Genomic DNA, 20220 nt, shown 5'->3' with positions numbered 1-20220 from the left:
ATTTCTGGTAATTTTCCTTCTGGTTGGAGAAAACCCATTGTCATTCCTATTCCTAAGCCTGGTAAGGCTCCAGCAAATCCTACCAGTTATCGCCCTATTGCTTTGACAAGTTGCATTTGTAAAACCATGGAAATAATTATCAACCGTAGACTTGTCTGGCATCTTGAGTCCCACAAATTGCTTACTAACTGGCAATGTGGGTTCAGGTCTAGACGTAGCACGGTCGATCATCGTGTTAAATTTGAAACGTTTTGTTGGGATGCTTTCATCCATAACCAGCATATGGTATCGATCTTTGTTTTGTTTTTTTTACCTCGAGAAAGCTTATGATACCACGTGGAAGTATGGGATTTTGAAAGACCTCCATGACATGGGCCTAAGAGGCCATATGCCTGATTTTATCTCACATTTCTTTAAAAAATAGATCTACTTGATCTAATTCTAACTCCCAAGAGATGGGTGTGCCTCAAGGTAGTATCCTGTCTGTAATTCTTATTTTCTGTGAAAATTAACAGCATCACCCAGTGTTTAAAACCAGGTGTTGATAGCTCTTTATATGTCGATGATTTTCAGATTTGCTACAGGTCGTCAAGTAAGTATAATTGAACATCAGTTGCTGCTTTGTTTGAATAAACTTCAACAATGGGCAACTGACAATGGATTTCGATTTACAAAGTCAAAAACCGTCTATATACATATCTGCCAGAAAAGAGGTCACCATTTAGATCCTCAGCTGTTTCTGGACAAAAATCCGGTGTCCCCTGCAGTGATTTTAAATTCCATATTAACCAATATATTTTTTTCGACTTGGCAAGATGACTGGGACGGTGCGGTCGCGAACAAGCTTCATTCTGTCAAGCCAGACTTGGGAGAGTGGCAGTCATCCTACAGGCGGTGCAGGAAAGATGAAGTAGTCTTGTGCTGTGCTCGCATCGATTTTTCGATTATGAGGTTTTGATGCGCGACTGACGTGGCGATGTACTGGCATAGTAAGCAAGCAGGATTTTGATAACGGGAATATACTTCAAATCCATCTAAAGCTATCTTCAAATATGAAAATTTCCTATCGAGGGGGGGGCCCTTCAAAGGCTCAAGACTGGACACCCCCCCCCCCCCCCCCCGCTAAAATCCCTGGATCCGCCCCTGGCTGAGTATACAGAAGTTTATAATATATTCTTAAAATTAAATATGTAGAAAGCAAAATGTGTTGCATATATCAAATCTGGAAATGGGTGGTGACATATTTATTTATATTTTCTATAATTCCAATAACAAAATATGTTAAAAGATATAATCACTAAGAAACCACCATATGAACAATTTTTCGAACCACATACTAAACATTATATATAAAGCCATTTTACTGCATACTACAAAACATTAATTTTGTGATCTGTTTTCTTTTTCGGGAATACACACCTTGGTGCATGATCATGATGTGTAAAGTTTGCAGCCAACGTCATCTTAAAAACACTCTAAACTGGAAAATAATGTGTGCTTACAAATTCTGAAACGTAAAAGTTTGCACAAACTATGCGAAAGTTAAACATGTATGCACACATTTCTTGTCCTGTTTTCCAATAATTATACCCTGTAAAAATTAGTGATGAACACGTCTACATGTAATTTAATAAAAATAATTATAAATATCTTTATGATGAAACAATTACTGATGAAATATTTAACTTTAAATCATTATCTGTCTTCATAATTTTCACAAAAAATGTATCTTGTATGAATGAATGTGTGTTTGGAATGGATTCGAACCTATATAAAACATCCACTCGTTAGACCAGCTAAAAGTTGTCATTACAGACAGGTGGCTGTTAAATACAGGTGAAAACATTCATAACTTTTACCACGAAAATTAATACTTTAAAGTGACAGACTCTTGGTGGGTTTTTTACATTACTGTGTACTTTTCACTATTAAAGCCATTTTTAATTGAAATTGGACATTACCATACTTAGATTTTATTGTTTAGATTATCCATTTCTGTACATCTGAAGTGTTTCTGGTCATCCAGGGCCCGTGCTTATAAAACTTAAAGTCTAGACTTTAATAAAGTCCAGACTTACATAATGCTATTTGAATGGCGTTGCCATGATGTTAAAGTCTGGACTTTATTAAAATCTAGACTTTAAGGTTTATAAGCACGAGGCCTGGTGTTTCTAATACAAATTTTTATACGTTAAAAATCGCACGGGCACATTTCAAAAGTGGTCAATACCAGGCCCAAAAATTCAAGTTTGCAGCTCAAACAAGATTTTACCTTCAGTAATTTTATACATGTAAAAAAAACATTCTGTTTAAGCTACTATAAACATTAGGAATATCAGAAACACATGATGTAAACACATTAATATTCTAAGCAGGAAAATGTAATTAATATCCAGTTTTATCCAGTAAAAACCTTGTTAGCAGGGGGCATGTTTAAATGTTTATAAAGTCAGGAATTCCCCATTAAGAGTTATGACTGTTATTTCTTAATTAAGTACAATGATGCAGAAAACCTTTTAAAATATATATCTAGGTGTGGTAATGTATTCATTAAAATTATACTGATGAAATGTATTACATTTTATTTCCATCCAACACCAAAATATAATTTCCTTCCGACACCAAATCTAAAGTGCCTATAGAACACAATGGGTTTATCAGAGAGGTAAATTAGCTAATCTAGATTTCAAATATATTTCTTGGTTATAAAAAAAGAACATTAGTTAATCAAAGTTCCCTCACATATATTTTTGATAGAATGTTGCATTGATTCTGTTAAGTTGGCATCTTTGATTTTTATCAATGTCCGACACCAAAACTATTTAAACTTCACAAAGTCAAAATGGGTTAATTAAGGAATTTGTTATGCATGATATTAATGCAGCTCCTCCTGCCTCCTACAAAACTATATTACTTTACTTCCTAATGTGAATGACTTAAAAGGAATACAAGGGCAAAGATTCAAATTCCATCCGACATGAAAACTAGTATTTTGAAATATGCCTGCACGTGCATCCGAGAAGTAAAGGTTATGGAGACAAGTTCTAGTGTACTTCGTATGGGAGTTTCAGTGTTTTAAAGTCACTATATACTTGTTTCACAAATTTTGTAACTTTATCCAAGGTTTGTAGATTAACCAAACTTAAGTGTCCATTTGTATGGCTTGAAACTAGGGTCTGCATACAAGTAACAACAATCAGGGTTTCTACCAGAGGGTAAAGCAGGTAAGGCACCATACTCAAATTTTTTGCAGATTTTATTTTTTTAAGTTCATCTTTTGACACAATTATGATTTTTTAAACTCTAACCCTAAACCTAACCCATTTTCTTTCTGAGGGATTATTATTATTGTCATCGGCCATTACAATGGCACAATGTCATGTACATGAATACAAATAAAATAAATATATTTATTAGTTACGAATAGACGTATTCAAACCACAAATTGAAGACTTTTAGTGATACCATGCCCTGTTAACATAAAATCAGTCGCACATCTGTAGTAAAAAACAATAAATTATTGAGTTCTGTCCAGTTTACACACGTCCAAAACATGCAGCTGTTTTTCATATCATGAAATTCAGAACACAGTTATTAGTGTACACAACTCTTATTGTAACGGACTGTCTATACAAGTAAATATTGATGTTTTCACATGGTGAATAAATTTAAAGTTTGTTTTGTTTAATGACACCACAAGAGCAACATTGATCAATCAATTATTGGCCACTTGGGGACGGGATTTAGCTCAGTTAGTTGAGTGTTTGCTTGAGGTGCTTCCGTTGCAGGATCGAATCACCTCAGTGGATCCATTCAACTGATTGGGTTTTTTTCTGTTCCAACCAGTGCACCACAACTGGCCAAAGGCCGTGGAATGTGTTTTCCTGTCTGTGGAAAAGTGTATCTAAAAGATCCCTTGCTGCATTAGGAAAAATGTTGCAGGTTTACTCTGATGACTGTGTGTCAGAATTACCAAATGTTTGACATCCAACAGCTGATGATTAATTAATTAATGTGCTCTAGCGGTGCCATTAAATAAAACAAACTTTATTTGGGTGAATGAATGAATGAATGTTTAACGACACCCCAGCACAAAAACACACATCGGCTATTGGGTGTCACAAATGGTAAGTATATGAAATTTTTTATATGGGTGCTATTTTAAGGACCGTTTTTCCCATCTCTCTGACATCGTCTTAGATGAAACCTGCTTCATTTTACTTTTAGCAGCATGGGATTTTTTATATCGGTTGACACAAGCATCTCAGTCAAGCACTCTACTAAGCTAGATTCCCCCCCCCCCCCCCCCCCCCCCCCCCCCCCCAATTTGAACAATGTTGAGAAGTAATAGAGGGAGTAAAAGCTGTTTGATTGCTTTTCAGTATTAAAAAAATCATTATAGTCTACACTGGTTGAAAAAACTGTCATTAAAGCAACCATGTCTGGTTGAATTTGACTGGGGAGAAGGTGGGATAAAGACTATGAAAAGCATCAACATTTTTAAAAGTTCCGTAATACATGTATCTCTGGTTTTGATTGTATAGCAAACATGTTATTATCGATGAAAAACCGGGATCACATCATCTCCTCCGTGATTTCCACTCTGCCACATTAGCCGAGGTCAGAGGTCACTGTTTCGAATAAATCGATTTCCTTCTGAATGGCGTCCGTAATATATGTATTTTGTTTTGCCAAATGTTCCTGAAATAAAAAATAAAATAAAAATGCAGATATTTGATAACCACTATTATCTCATATTTTTATTACAACAAACAACTACAGTCAAACCTGTCTTAAGTGGTCACACAAGGGAGTAGATAAAAGGTGGTCGCTGATTACAGGGTGCCACATAATTACACTGTATGTCTTTAAAACATATGTTGTTGTTTCTTGTTTTAGCTAATTAATGGATGTGTGCTTCAGTTTACTTTAAATAAACTTTTGACATGTTGCCTCCTTCAGGAAAAACTGCAACTGGAATGTATTAAATTAACCGTTCTCAACAAGTTTGTTTTCTTTTTCCATTTAATTATTTAATTTCTACTTCATGTGGTGTATTGTCATAGTAAGTGAATCTACAAATGTCAAGTGTAGCCTGCCCAGAGGCAATTAGATACTTTCCATAGTCATACTTTCTTAATGATACAGTACAAATGTCGGGACTGAATGGGTACTAGTATTCCTGAAGGTGTGAAGATCGGTTATTTGCTGCGCCTTATCGCTGTTGTTAAATATCCCTTTTATATAAAGTGGCCGCTTAAGGCAGGTGACCACTGAATGCAGGTGGCCACTAGGACAGGTTTGACTGTACTTAATTTATTTTTCTCAATATGGAATGTTCAAAATGTTTACCCATAGCTCATTTTCTGTGGCTAATCATTAAGAAATTATAGCATTTGGAAAAATTGCTTGTTTAAGTACAATAAGGGGTCTTATCCTCTTATTGAGATGACATGTCTATCCCCCCCCCCCCCCCCCTAGTTTCTTGTCATTAAAACACCAACATTATTTACTTAACATCTAAACGTAATTTTCTTCTCTTGCAAAACACCCGACAAATCTTAGAGGTCCTTTTTAAGAATTTCAGTGTTCCCCAATACTTAGAAATCCCTATCAATATCACATATGTTAATCAATGATAGATACCTGCATGCTGGCCTTCATTGTCTTTTTGCGGCAGTGGGTTATAATAATGGCTTTTTTCATCAGTCTTGGCTGTGGTCTTCGATTCCTGGTGAAAAAAAAGACAATTATCATGCTGTAAAACAAGATCAGTCAGAGGACAATGTCAAAGGTAAATAAAATGAAACTATCATCACTTGATCTAGATAATGAGTGAAGAAGCACAGAGCTGCCACACTGCTAACCTCTACCGAATATCAACAATGGATGTTTTATATGCACTTTCCCATTGATAGGACACAGTTTTTCCCCACCAACGTTTATATATTTTTTCATAACATGACTTGTAGTCATCCTCATCCCCACCTCCCATTCCAACCAATATGAAATTCTGACAATGCCAATGGTATATAATCAAGTACTAGTTGCACTGAACTACAACCTGTATCATAGAATTGTATTCCTTTAAAGAATGTCTGTTATTTCTTTTAGGTTCATCAGAGAGAGAGAGAGAGAGAGAGAGAGAGAGAGAGAGAGAGAGAGAGAGAGAGAGAGAGAGAGAGAGAGAGACAGAGAGAGAGAGACAGAGAGAGAGAGAGAGAGAGAGAGAGAGAGAGAGAGAGAGAGAGAGAGAGAGAGAGAGAGAGACAGAGAGAGAGAGTGAGAGAGAGTGAGAGAGAGAGAGAGAGAGAGAGAGAGAGAGAGAGAGAGACAGAGAGAGAGAGAGAGACAGAGAGAGAGAGAGAGAGAGAGAGAGACAGAGAGAGAGAGAGAGAGACAAGAGAGAGAGAGAGAGAGAGAGAGAGACAGAGAGAGACAGAGAGAGAGAGAGAGAGACGAGAGAGAGAGAGAGAGAGAGAGAGAGAGAGAGACAGAGAGAGAGAGAGAGAGAGAGAGAGAGACAGAGAGAGACAGAGAGTACTGACACACAGACTAGTTCATCTAAAAACCCCAGCAAGGAATCTTCAATTTTCACTTTGCCATATGGAATGGCACATACAGGTATATGACTTTTGGTATACGAGCCGTGGAGTACTGGATGGACAGGGAAATAAACCCAGAGTCCATCGATCCTGCAGTCCACCACACCTCAGCTTATAACACTGAAATAAATCTAAGACTTACGACTGGACTGCCCTCCAATCTGACAACTTTCATAAAGGGGCCGGATCTCTTAGCCTCACTAAGTTCAGTGTTCTTCACCGGTGAAGAGTCCAGAAACTTCAGTTGTGGAAGATGAAACAACACATGATACCTGGAAAGAAAAATGCAACAAAAAACTGTTTAAATTATGTTGTCATATAAATAAAATAATAACAAACAAAAATCCCTCAATACATATGTAACAACATGGAAGTGAGAACTGCTAGAAGCATGTACAAAGTTTGTAAGTGAAGTGTAAGGAAGGAAGTACAAAGTTTGTAAGTGAAGTGTAAGGAAGGAAGTACAAAGTTTGTAAGTGAAGTGTAAGGAAGGAAGTACAAAGTTTGTAAGTGAAGTGTAAGGAAGGAAGTACAAAGTTTGTAAGTGAAGTGTAAGGAAGGAAGTACAAAGTTTGTAAGTGAAGTGTAAGGAAGGAAGTACAAAGTTTGTAAGTGAAGTGTAAGGAAGGAAGTACAAAGTTTGTAAGTGAAGTGTAAGGAAGGAAGTACAAAGTTTGTAAGTGAAGTGTAAGGAAGGAAGTACAAAGTTTGTAAGTGAAGTGTAAGGAAGGAAGTACAAAGTTTGTAAGTGAAGTGTAAGGAAGGAAGTACAAAGTTTGTAAGTGAAGTGTAAGGAAGGAAGTACAAAGTTTGTAAGTGAAGTGTAAGGAAGGAAGTACAAAGTTTGTAAGTGAAGTGTAAGGAAGGAAGTACAAAGTTTGTAAGTGAAGTGTAAGGAAGGAAGTACAAAGTTTGTAAGTGAAGTAAGGAAGGAAGTACAAAGTTTGTAAGTGAAGTGTAAGGAAGGAAGTACAAAGTTTGTAAGTGAAGTGTAAGGAAGGAAGTACAAAGTTTGTAAGTGAAGTGTAAGGAAGGAAGTACAAACTTTGTAAGTGAAGTGTAAGGAAGGAAGTACATTGTAACTATGATTATATGGTGTTGCACATATGTTTAAGGACCACAGAGATAATCAGAGAGGAATCCTGGTGCTGCCACTCCATGGGCTACTATTTTCAAGCATTTTTCCATTAACATCAATATGCACTATCCCAGACAGGATAGTACGTACCATGGCTTTTGCTACACCAGTCATGGAGCACTGCCTGGAACAAGAAATAGCCAAATGTGCCCACTGACAGAGATCAATCCTAGACTGACTGTGCATCAAGTGAGTGCTTTACCACTGGGTTACGTCCTGCCCTATTCTGTAACAGTCCCTCCCTATTCCGTAACAGTCCTGCCCTATTCTGTAACAGTCCCGCCCTATTCCATAACAGTCCCGCCTTATTCCGTAACAGTCCCGCCCTATTCCGTAACAGTTCTGCCCTATTCTGTAACAGTTCCTTCTTATTCTGTAACAGTCCAGCCCTATTCTGTAACAGTCCCGCCCTATTCTGTACAGTTCCGTAACAGTCCCGCCCTATTCTGTAACAATCCCCGCCCTATTCTGTAACAGTCCTGCCCTATTCTGTAACATTTCCAACCCATATTCACCTGTATCGCTGGTAGTCATCATCATCTTTATCAGAACAGGAAAGCTGGTTTGGACAGGCTGTGTTACCAAGGAGACTCAGATAGGTCAAGTTCGGAAGACTAGATTTCAGCTTTTCTAACAGAATATTCAAATCAGTGATCTAAAAAAAAGATGAACAGAGAACACATATTTTACAAAGAGTGAAACAAACATCAGTGCTCCCACAGAAAATATTTTCCTTTGGAAATTATCAAATATATTTATTATAAAGTATTTTCTTGAATGTTATCAATTTTTTTTAATTTAAGACAAATTTTATTATCCAAATACACAAAGCTTGCTGTAGTCTTACATGTGTGTAACTACAGACATTTACAAGGCTTAAATACATGCATTTGAGAAAAACAGGCGTCGTAAATTCAGCCCTAAATGTTGTAGCTACTTGGAATTTTTTTTATTAGAAATAGGCTAATTTGGCATTGATCATGGTGAACCCTCAAACCTGTCCATAAATAAAACAAATATTTTATTTTACATGTTATTTTTAAACTGTAGTTATTTGGTTTCTAACATGGTTATTATTAAGGCAGGCATCGAAATAAGTTGAGAACGGTCGTTCAGGTTACCACATGTAATAAAAGTCGAGAACGGTGTTTCGTTCTTGACAAAAGTTTCAACAAACAGTAGTTTTGTTTCCGAATGTAAACCAGGCAATGCATTTGGGACTTCCGCGTTTCATTTTCTTGTAAGGAATTGCATCGATGTGCAATTGCAAGCAATTATAGTCATTTTACATTTAAGCAGCGACTACTAGATGAATTTACTTCTGTGTTTCGTTTTCTCATACGAAATTGCACCGACTAACAATTTTTGCAATCTGCATTTAAGCAGCGCCCACTAGATAAGTTTACTTCCGGATTTCGTTAGTCGTGCCGATAACAGAAATCCAATTCTAACTTTCATATAGTTGTGGTAACCTATAGGTTGCCAGGCTATATTTTGTGGTAACCTGTAAATGGGTTACCAGACACTATGCTTATTTCGATGCCTGCTAAGGGATCTTTTAAAATATACATTTTCCCATAGACAGGACAGCACATATCAAGGCTTTTTTTTTCTTTCTCTTTTTTTAAAGATTTATTGCCCCCAGAACATAGGCAGTGAACAGGTTGGGGAGCCATGGTCACTGCCTTACATATTTAAACAATAGTATCTAAACAAAATATGCTATTTAAATATGTTAATGCTTTCTATGATATTTATAAGACGGAGAGAGAGAGAGAGAGAGAGAGAGAGAGAGAGAGAGAGAGAGAGAGAGAGAGAGAGAGAGAGAGAGAGAGAGAGAGAGAGAGGGAGAGAGGGAGGGAGGGAGGGTGCAACAGCAGTAGATAAGTATAAAGAAGTTGTGGGGATATTGAGAGAGTATTAGAGAATGACATTTTAATTAGTACTCTATTTCCAAGTGAACTTTCAAAGCATTATTTTTAATTAAAACATTCTTTCAAAGAGTGTTTTACAGGGTGTCCATTGCTTATGAAATGCTTTTGATGTATGAGCCACTGACACTGAGCACTGAGAGATTGACCCCATGACCTATCTCACCTTAGGGGAGCACTATACCATTGAGCTAAATCCTGCCAATTAGACCAGTGTAAAAATAATCCCCAAAATATACTAGTTTTGTCCGGGGGACTGCCGCCACCCCCCCCCCCCCCCCCCCCACACACACACACACACTGAAGTTCCCGATATAATTGGTGCCCCTTATAACACTCTGTCCCCACACTAAACAAACTTCCTGTGGCCTAGGCCCAACCTCCTGGAAACTAACCTCCCTAAAAATCGTAGGGCTAATAGAAGACTCTGTATGATAATATTTTATAATTAGAAACGCCCGATCAAAAATGGCGATCAAAATTTTATAAATATTTAAATTATATTTATTAATTCTTTTAGAAATGGCGCATTTAAAATAAAAATATAAAGTCCCATTCCCCATTGGCTTAAATTCAAAACTGTCCTAAGTAATTCTGCCCCGGATTGGGTCCCTGGCCTCCAGAGGTCGAACCCAGGGTGGACATGCTCGAAACCTTAGTGGTATAGGAGCATGTTAAAAACATTATGTCATGTCCAAATATACCGGCCACTGACTGAGGTATTCACATGTTTGCATAAAAGTTCTAAAAAACAACCTTGTAATGTAAAAATTCATGTATATGTAGGCTAGATGTTAGAAAATGAGGGAGGCCAGAGGGCACCGACTCCCCTCTGACAATTATGCACTGTCCCTGACGAAAGGTGAATTAATATATAACAGTGTTCTCGCTGCTTCATTTAAGCGGGGTGGCCCGCCCTGCTATTGCATTTTGCCTCCCTCCTTTTACGTTCTCCGCGCTCCTTTATTTTTCTGCACCCTACTATATTTTCCAGCACCTATCTCCGCTATTTCCAAATGCACTCTTTTTTCCACACATAAAAAAACACAACGATCAGTCTGCCCACTGGACATCAAAGGAAACAAGCCGCGTTGTGTACGAAAAAGTAACTGACTAAACATTTACGACGGTTTTCCGTAACATAATTTAATAGTATTTTTAACCTTTAGACTACTGGATTAATTTTTAACAAAAACCACGTTGAGTGGGTACAAGTTTATAATTTTTACTCACATATATTCACTTAAATGTTTGATAAATACATGAAATAAAGTTCATATATGAATTGGTAAGTATTATTTTCGTGTCTTTTTTTGTATTTTTTATTATTTTAGATCGGCTAATGGTGATTAAAATTAGGCAAAAAATCGAAAAAGTTGCGTTTACTTACGGGCATTTGTGGCCAGCTGTCCAGTATTTATGTCCATTATTCCCGATAACAGTGGTTTTCTGACCAGAATTTTTTTTTAAACCCGAACTACGATTCATATTGCAATATTTGGTAATTTTCGTTGTTGGTAAAACGATCAAATTTATTATCAAATTAGCTGTTACAATCAGCTATCGATCCCTGAAAATTACCGCGACGTGCCGCCATTGTTGTCAAGCGAAAATACTTGCCGAAAACCACTTTTTGAACTCAAAATTTCAAGGTATTTTCAATTGAAAAAATCAAAACAAAAACCACCATTTTGAAAAAAAATCTTTTTTCTTTAATTATATTTCCGTTTCCGGTGAGTGTCGTGTGCAAAACGGCGGGAAATATGAATTGGGGAATGCACTGTATACAGTGTACAGTATATCGACTGACGTGACGTCGGGCGAGATATCTCGCCTGCAGTAGTCAGAAGGTTAACAGCCTCTATTTTGTCCTATACATGTATCCATTTGTATGTTTAATACAAACAATAAAAATTATATTTTATTTGAGCAATGAAAACATTTTAATTTTTTATGGATTCGGCTATCTCCGACTGGATAACCCCACTTATTTGGCGCCAAATTTGTCACGTGGTCAGGATGGTCACTCTATCTTTTGTTTCCACTAATTGTCTGATATTTTGTCCTCAGTTACAGATATAATTGATTGTAACTGACGATTTTTACTTTTTAATTAAAATCATTCATCTTGGGTGCCAAATAATATATACACCGCCACTACAATAATATAATAGTTTATCACAGCAAACGATTCATTCGATCAAGATGGGAATAACAAAACAAAAAATTCGACAAATGTCTTTTATGTTTTTCGTATATCTTGAAATCTTTATTAAAATAATAATATTAAAACTTTGATCGGTTCAGCAAAACCGGAACTGCCAGTGAATATCGGACCAATAACATCTTTGGTTCAGTTAAAAGACGAGTCTGCTTGCATTTCGTATAAACTTTTTGTAATCAAAATAAGGAGTATGTCTTTCCACAAAGTCTATCAACGCACAACAACATGGTAACCACCAAGCTTTCCACCCCCCACCCCCCTTTTCTTTTCTTTTTAAAGGGTGTGGTGCTGCGCGGCCGCCCCTCCTTTAATTTTCACCCAGCGAGAACATTGATATAACTAGCCACTCCAGTTGGTATTTTCCAGAAAACTATGTTGTGCATCACTTGTACACCAGCTATTCATTGTGACATCTGTATTTACAACCACAATAAATAATTATAATTACCCACCTTATTTTTGTTTAATGTTATTGTGTGCAAACTGTTAAGATGCGGAAGCACAATGTTATCGTCCAGCTGATTGTTGTCAAGAACCAGTTCCTCCAAATCACTAAAATGTTCAAGTCCTTCCAAATGACTGCAAATAATACATTACGTATAATGAGAAATTTGTTTTTAAAAATTTTGTAAAAATGTTTCATGTGTGATAAATTGTGTAAATCATTTGATTTTCAGGGGTTTAATTTGAATATTTTTTATCACAACATGGATGTCAGGTACCATTGTTGCTTCGCTTTATTTGTCATTATGCCCGTAAAATTGGACATGATACTAATGTCAAAAAAATTTCTGTGATGTCCTATCTGGTATGTCACCATGACCATCCCATATGTTATATATGTATGCATACATCCTTCATTGCGAAAAATGTTAAAAATTTATGTTCGTTTTTTTATTCTCAATTTTGGTAACTAAACAGGCTTGCAGCCAGTTTTGCCTTGGAAACCTTCTAACTTGTCTTGGTGTTCTAATTTTTTTTATTAACCCAAAGGCAACACTTGCCTTCTCCCCCTCCCCCCACACCCTAAATTAAATTACACCCCTGGGTTTTAGTTATTTTATGTTGGTACATATATGTGCACCCACCTGGTATCCTCATCCTCTGCTGCTAATAAGGCTGACCTGACCCATGACACTAACAGCCACCAGTAGGGGGGGAGTATAGTAGGTAGTAACAAATGCCTCTTACCAATGCCAGAAGTAATTACTGAACACTCTCCGAAGTGGTTAGACTAAGTCCACAGCTAAAGCCCTCAGTAAAATTGCAGGTGTGTGGCATGGATAGCCACAAGAGACAAGCACCTATCATGGTTGGAGAGACAAGGACTGGGATGTGGAGGTGGACAGTGAAAGAAGTTGAGAGATAAGAGGAGCTGCCAGATCATAAAGAAATTCCTGTCCTGGACAGAGAAACTGGCTGAGGCCGGTACGTGTGCCCAGGCCAGGCGTGCGCTACAACAGCTTGCTCTGAATGTGCACGTTAAACAATTTTCCAGGTTCCAAGTAAAGAAATGAGATGGAAGTCAAAAAAACGAGAGAAAGGGCAGTGGGATATAAAAAAAATATTTCATGGCCATGGCTCTAAAGATATTTAGACTGTTTTTTCAATATATTTTTTCCATCAATCTTTTAGTCATTTGTAACTTTGTTTGACAACAAAGGTTGATGAATTTTTCATGCTAGGCTACTGATACATATTAGCATGCATTCATTAATTTTTGTATTTAAATTAAGATATTAATTTTTCTCTGTCATAATAAACATTGTAGCACTAGAAGTCTGCATAACTTTTACAATCACACCTGAACATAAAATCTAGATATCTAACTGTGGTAGAATTTAATTGTTATTTTCTAAATGATTAAGAAATTGTAAACAGTTAACTAGTCCCTTTAACATTAAAGAAACTATCTAATTTATGGTATTTTTGTTACTAATTTTTTTTAAATCTGACTTGTACACAATCCAACAACAGAAGAGGACGATAATAAAAATGAATACTCACCGTAAGTTGTTGTAACTTAGATCAAGTCTGTGGGTAACTTTGCAATACTCGTCAATCAGAGATTTTGGAATTTCTTCACTATCCATTCCTTGGAAACTTAACTGTAAAGTAAGAGGTTATTCCCAAGTCATATGGCATTATGCCGCACATACTGCTTGCAATTAATAAAATATATATAAATCATTTCATTCTGTAAGCACTTTATACATGCTCATTTGTAGTCTTCTTAACACTATTTCATTAATTCTGTAAGAAGTCTACAAATGAGAAAACCTCTAAATGATGATTTGGCTACATTTTAATAATGTAAAACGGTTAAACCGGTCTTGACTGTAGAAGCTTTAAGACTTGTACAATGTAGCGGATGGGGATAGGATGTAGTCTGATGTGCTGATGATCTTCAATCAATCACCATTGGTGGGCCCATTGGGCTATTTACACTGGTGTAACAAAGGCCATGGTATGTACTATTCTGTCTGTGGGATGCTGCATATAAAAGATTCCTTGTTGCTAATCAGAAAGAGTAGCCCATTCAATGTTTCTGCCAGAAAGACATTTTATGATATGGCGCTATGGACTTGAATGCAACCATGCACAGTCAACAGAGGGTATGGGGGCCTCCATCAGAAAGAAATTGGGTTAAGTTTAGGGTTAGGGTTAAGAAAATCATACAGTAATGATAAAGAATAAATTCATTTTGTTACAAGGTTAACTCTTTTAAAAATCTGCACTACCCATTTTACCCTCAGGCAGAAACCCTGCCATTGTGTGGTGGTAGTGGATTTGCTCTTTCATTATCCATGTAGTCCTTAGCCATATATATTTAACTGTAGTTAATATGTGTTGCTTGTATAGTTAATACGTGTTGCGTGTGTAGTTAATAGGTGTTGCGTGTGTAGTTAACAGGTGTTGCGTGTGTAGTTAATATGTGTTGCGTGTGTAGTTAATACGTGCTATGTGTGTAGTTAATAACACATTCCTGTCTTCTTTCCTTGAAGGTACTGGATTCAAATTCTATTTCTAATACTGGAACAAACCCAATAGGTACAAGGAGAAATCTTTTAACTATATTTAGATAGATTAGTACCTGTTAAAGTGCAATTAAAATGTTAACCATTATTATATTACAAGGACACATTGATTAATCAGTCCATATTAGACAAAACAACATAAAACTTGACAGAGGTGGAGGGGTTTATGGAAGTCTTTCAAACTTAAAATGTTAATTAAAAACAAATAATGAAATGGTAATAATTTTTTATTTTTTTAAAATTATTCTTACAAATCAACTTTTGAATGTATACTACTACAACCGTGTCCGGTGTATCAGCGCACTTGGTATTATGCTTGAGTATGCTTAGGAAGTTGTCATGTTGTCGAGTTTTTAACGAATTAAAGTTCAATTCCTTTTTCAATGGTTAATCAAGTATCAACATATTTATTGTTAAGGGTGCAATTAATTTTTTTTTTAGAATTATCAATAATTATATAATAATTTCAAAATAAATCATTCACCTGTTTTCGTGTTTATAAACGCGAAGTAGGTCATCCTTATTGATATTAAGAATGTTAAAACCAGTCTAAAAACACCTTTCCCACATTTTAAAAATTATAGTAAACAGTATAAATGTAATTCGTTTTGTTCGGTTATTTTTTTATTTAAACCGAAAAAGAAAACACAGGCAAATGCAAACAAAACGAAAATTTTAAACCTCAAAGCCGCACACCCTAGTTCCATCCAGCGAAAATAAATTATAATTTGGTTAATCTACAAACCTGTAACACACTTGGATCACGTTTTTATCAAATGGAGTGAAAAAGCAGGTTTTATATCGATAAATACCATGGGAATCCCCATGTCCCAATTGCTTGAAATAATTTTGAAAGTTAGTATTCTGATGTCACCGGTAGAAGCACAACAATGCCTACGTCACGACAAATTTCACAGACTTGGGGTGCGTTCGTTTCACCTCTCCTGGACATGTTCCAACTGTTCTGTCCTGGTTGTATCCCCTCTCCAGATATCGTAAGACGTAGCAAAATTATTGGTTTTAAGGGTTTGTAACGTTTTGTATTGAGACACTTACTTGTCTGAACTTTATTGTTACTGAAAATGTTCACGAACTGTGAAGAAAAATCTCACAAATGAACAACAACAAATCGGATGTTGATTGCGCGAACCGTGCACGAGAAAACAAACCGAACCAAAATGATAACGGTCGCGTGATATACCAACGTCTGTGACATTGAAAATAGATTGGACCTCGCTTGCTTAACGGTTTTTTCTCGACAACACGTTTTGTGAAAAAATGCAAAAAATGCATTTCGTGGTTTTACAAACATCAGGATTACCAAAAAGCACTTCAGGTGAATGGAAGTGTGTATTCTAAATAATAAAATGTAAGTAAAGTGCAATTTTATTTGTGAAAAATGGGGTTTAATAGCGAAAAACAACACCGTAATGGTTAACAAATAAACGTAACTAGGGTGTGTCCCTTTAATTGACAGTCATTCCAGTTCACAATTGTCACATTGTTATAAAAAATAAAAGCAAAATAAGATCCACGTATGTGCACAATCTACCCGAGAAAAATGAAATCCATGTAGGCATCTTAGCCATGCATGACAATGAACATGTATACATCTGCAGTACTGTGCCACTCAAGAAAACGATTCCGAAACTGATCATGAGATGGATCATATGTGATCGTTCATTTTCATAGTAATATTTTTAACAAGACAAAACAAAAAAGTACTAAAATAATTCTGGGACAATAGTGTAGCGTTTATGGGCTAAAAGTGAGGTCATGGGCGGTTTATAAATAGCGGGGTAAACGATCTACATCTACTGCGCCGAATCACTGGACATGCAAATCGTTTTGGATACAAGGGGGTGCCTATATTTATGCACCATTTTAAAATGTTTATTTACTACAGCCATAAAACAGTTTGTAGTGTATTTTAGATTATGCACTTCTTCATTGGCGTGAGACGCATTTTATTAAATATTTCAAAATGTTCACATAGAAAATGGATGGTCCTTGAAAGCTTAGGTGCGCCGATACACCGAACAGCACTGTACTACTTTTTTTTAATATAAAAATGTACTAGTATTGTTTGTGTGCTCATGACAATTCTAACAATTAAAGTCTGACGGCCCCTTAGGCTATTGGCAAAATGTTGTTTACATTTCTGATTTCAATTTTATCTGAAAGCCCAGACTGGCAGTTACCATACTAATCGCTTGTAGCCCACGAAGACGCAATGCTACTGTTTAGTGTTTACTGATATTCATACCTGTCCATCTTTAAAGTTAGCCTGTGTTTTACTGTCATCGTGTTCACTTTCCTCTTCTTTTGTTTCCTTATCATTTTTGTCAGAACACGGAGTTTCGTCGCTGACATTCGCCATTTTACTTGTCACGTGAACATCATGTGTAGACGGATTGGTAAATTCTTCAAATAAGTTGGAGCATCCAAACACCAGTACATTAATAGTCAAAATACTTCATTTCAGAATAAAAGTTGTATTGTTAAGCAATGTTGGGTCCGTGTCTCAGTATCGGCTTACGCTCGATTGGGCAGTCTTTTATGCTCACGACTTGCAGGGGAGGTTTGTGTGGGGACCGCTCTGTAATCCACAGGTTCAATGGTTCGAAGGTTCAATAGTCCGAAGGTTCATTGATTCGAAACACTGTACTCCGTTTATTGAAATACAACAGTTAAAGCTGCTATATAAAGTTACCATGTTATAACATCGATTACTAAATCAAAATGCAGGCATAACTGCACTTTTACGTCTTGCGAATTGAATAGTAGGTTTTTGACGATATCCGTTGACAGCGAAGATGGGCGAGTGTAATAAAACTGCAGTGTAGGATCCGCTATTTTGCATTAGTATTCGATATTATAACATGGAAACCAGATATAGGAGCTTTAACTGTTGGATTTCAATAAAGTTATTTTAATTAAATATCGACATTTCCTTTTTGTTAATTCATGATATACTACCGACCTATCCAGGTGTGTCATGTATTATACTACTGGCCTATCCAGGTGTGGCTTATGTTTTCAAATATCCACTCTTAAAAGAGGCATTCTTTTTGTTATATTATTTATATAATATTGATTAACAGCATTATTACAAAACCTTTAAACCGTGACCACTGTAGACAGTTCATGGAATGATCAGTACAAAACGTTTTTGATTCCGAGTCGCTTCAAACCGTACCTAAGGAGCCAACATTGGCGTTGCCTGGGGAGGGGGAAGGGGAACTAGGCCCTATGCTCTCTCCAAGCACGCCTTTGATTTGTTTTTCAAACCACATTATTTATGTTTGTCTGTCGCCCTATTAATAAGGGGCCCGGTCGTAGCTCAGTGGTACAACACTCTCTTGATGCACGACCGATCCCCGTCGGTGGTTTATTTTTCATTCCAGCCAGGGCTCCACTTAAGGTGTAACAAAGGCCGTGGTATGTAATATCCTGTCTGTGGAATGGTGCATATAAAAACTGCTTTGCTGCTAATCGAAAAGAGTACCGTAACCCGTGAAGTGGCGGCATCGAGTTTCCTGTCTCAATATCTGTGTGTCCGACGCCATATAACCGTAAATAAAATGTGTTGAGTGCGTCTTTATATAAAACATTACCTTCCTTCCTTATTAACAGTCTCAAAAACAACGTCACTGTAGGACTATTCTGGATAACACTCTTTTTTCTATACCGGTCGCGAGATCGCTATTACGCTAATTGAATATTTCGTATTATTATGTTTGAGGTATCTGATAGATTTTGTAACCGTTTGTTCACATCAGAAGATAGAACAGCTTGAGTTTGGACTTTTGTAATATGCCCATATACCACTACGGTTTCAGGCATGTCCATCCCGGGTCCTGTGTCTGGATAGCCAGGGACTTGACTCGGGACAGAAAGTTAAGAGGAGAATTTGAAATATTACTTTTAAAAATGCTACCGACAGCCAGAGCCCTGAATGTGGTTGACCCTCTATGACGTTGTGGTCCTCCACCAATATAAACTCCTGTCTATGCCAACAGGAACAAACGTGAGGTGAATACAATTTTATAACCTTGAGTCACTGGACAGAACACAGTAAGTAAACATCTTTAGAATGAGGACTGGCCACTGTCGTCTGCTCTTCCACCTCAATAGACTCAGACTTGCCCACACTGATGAATTTTCTTTTGGTACAGATGCCCCAACGCCTGAACACATTCTTCAGTCCTGTCCATCATATAGCACCCTGAGACAAGAAACCTGGCCGTATCCGGTGGACCTAAAAGACAAACATTGGGGACCGACGTCGTCCCTTCGACGGACAGCGGACTTCCTGGTGAGAACAGGACTGGAAGTCTGAGCATGGCCTTGGGAACGCAGAAGAAGAAGAATACAATTTTAAACGAAATGCAAGATAAATGATATCAAACACGAGAGCTGGAAACACGAGTGTAGAATTATTTTTCTTACATATCTTTATCTTTAAAATACAGGTTTACGTCCACATTCAGAGCAAGCTGTTTTAGCGCACGCTTGTCATGGGCACAGGTGCCGGCTCCTCTGTCCAGGACAGGAAAGCGTTGGGTGGGTGGGAGAGGGGACCGCCTGCGCTGGCATGTGCAAGAGAGCACCAACAGCCTGACCGGGGTCGGTAACAGGCAGAGGGTGGGTTTGGTGCTATGGAATTTTGAGTATCCCGTGGGATTAATGCGAAAGAAAAAAAATGTGCAATATTAATGAAGGAAACTAGGCGCATTTTTGAACGGTCCGTCGAAAGATAAAGGAGAGAACTACATCCCATCCCTCTTCTTTATCAATGACAAAATAAAATCTGATGCTCACCCCTCCTGTACAATTTCCTGCACATTCCACTCACTAGTGTACAGAGATGCAAGTTTAATGCCTTTACATAATAGTTTTGTTTATTACATCAATCTTTGGGGAATGGCTAAAGCTCTGTTGCTCAACTTCTGCACCATAGTTATTCATGAATGGTTCTTACTAGCATAATGTGTAGTACATGTTTCACCCTTGGACTAAATTATTGCCAGTATTAGTAATTATATGACATGCATGCCAATCCTCCAACTCCACTTCAAAAATATTTCTTGTTCCAGCCAGCACTTCAAAACTTGTGTAACAAAGGCTGTGGTATATACTATCCTGTCTGTGGTATGTCGCATATTGTAAGAGATCCCTTGCTGTTAATGAAAAAGTACAGCCCATGGAGTGTCGGCAGTGGGTTTCCTCTCTAATAATCTTTATGATATTTAAGCATATTACGGACACAATATAACTGTAA

The 20220-nt window shown here is 37.1% G+C and overlaps 1 protein-coding gene across 2 annotated transcripts; it reads right to left on the bottom strand.

Moving 5' to 3' along the window:
* Window positions 1-4316: 4316 nt before the first annotated feature.
* LOC121379192 (leucine-rich melanocyte differentiation-associated protein-like) lies at window positions 4317-18622 on the bottom strand. Of its 2 annotated transcripts, none has more exons than XM_041507691.1 (7): window positions 18554-18622; window positions 13906-14006; window positions 12351-12477; window positions 8259-8398; window positions 6748-6877; window positions 5647-5731; window positions 4317-4701 (listed from the first exon to the last, which is right to left on the bottom strand). In XM_041507691.1, the coding sequence occupies exons 2-7, from the start codon at window positions 13989-13991 to the stop codon at window positions 4622-4624; spliced, it is 648 nt and encodes a 215-aa protein (XP_041363625.1). In that variant the 5' UTR covers window positions 13992-14006; window positions 18554-18622; the 3' UTR covers window positions 4317-4621. The 2 variants fall into 2 exon arrangements, with proteins under 2 accessions (XP_041363625.1, XP_041363624.1); XM_041507690.1 differs by lacking the exon at window positions 18554-18622 and adding an exon at window positions 17203-17815.
* Between the last annotated feature and the right edge of the window lie 1598 nt (window positions 18623-20220).

Source organism: Gigantopelta aegis, chromosome 8, assembly GCF_016097555.1.
Source record: "Gigantopelta aegis isolate Gae_Host chromosome 8, Gae_host_genome, whole genome shotgun sequence".
NCBI lineage: Eukaryota > Metazoa > Mollusca > Gastropoda > Neomphalida > Peltospiridae > Gigantopelta > Gigantopelta aegis.
This window is presented reverse-complemented; position numbering and strand designations above follow the sequence as displayed.

Bases quoted from the DNA above. Each gene is read 5' to 3' on its own strand.
- LOC121379192 (XM_041507690.1), bottom strand. From the start codon at position 17,316: ATGGCGAATGTCAGCGACGAAACTCCGTGTTCTGACAAAAATGATAAG. The intron at 12,478-13,905 runs GTGAGTATTCAT...TATTATTTGCAG, and splicing joins CTAAGTTACAACAACTTACG to TCATTTGGAAGGACTTGAAC. The intron at 8,399-12,350 runs GTGGGTAATTAT...TCTTTTTTTTAG, and splicing joins TAACATTAAACAAAAATAAG to ATCACTGATTTGAATATTCT.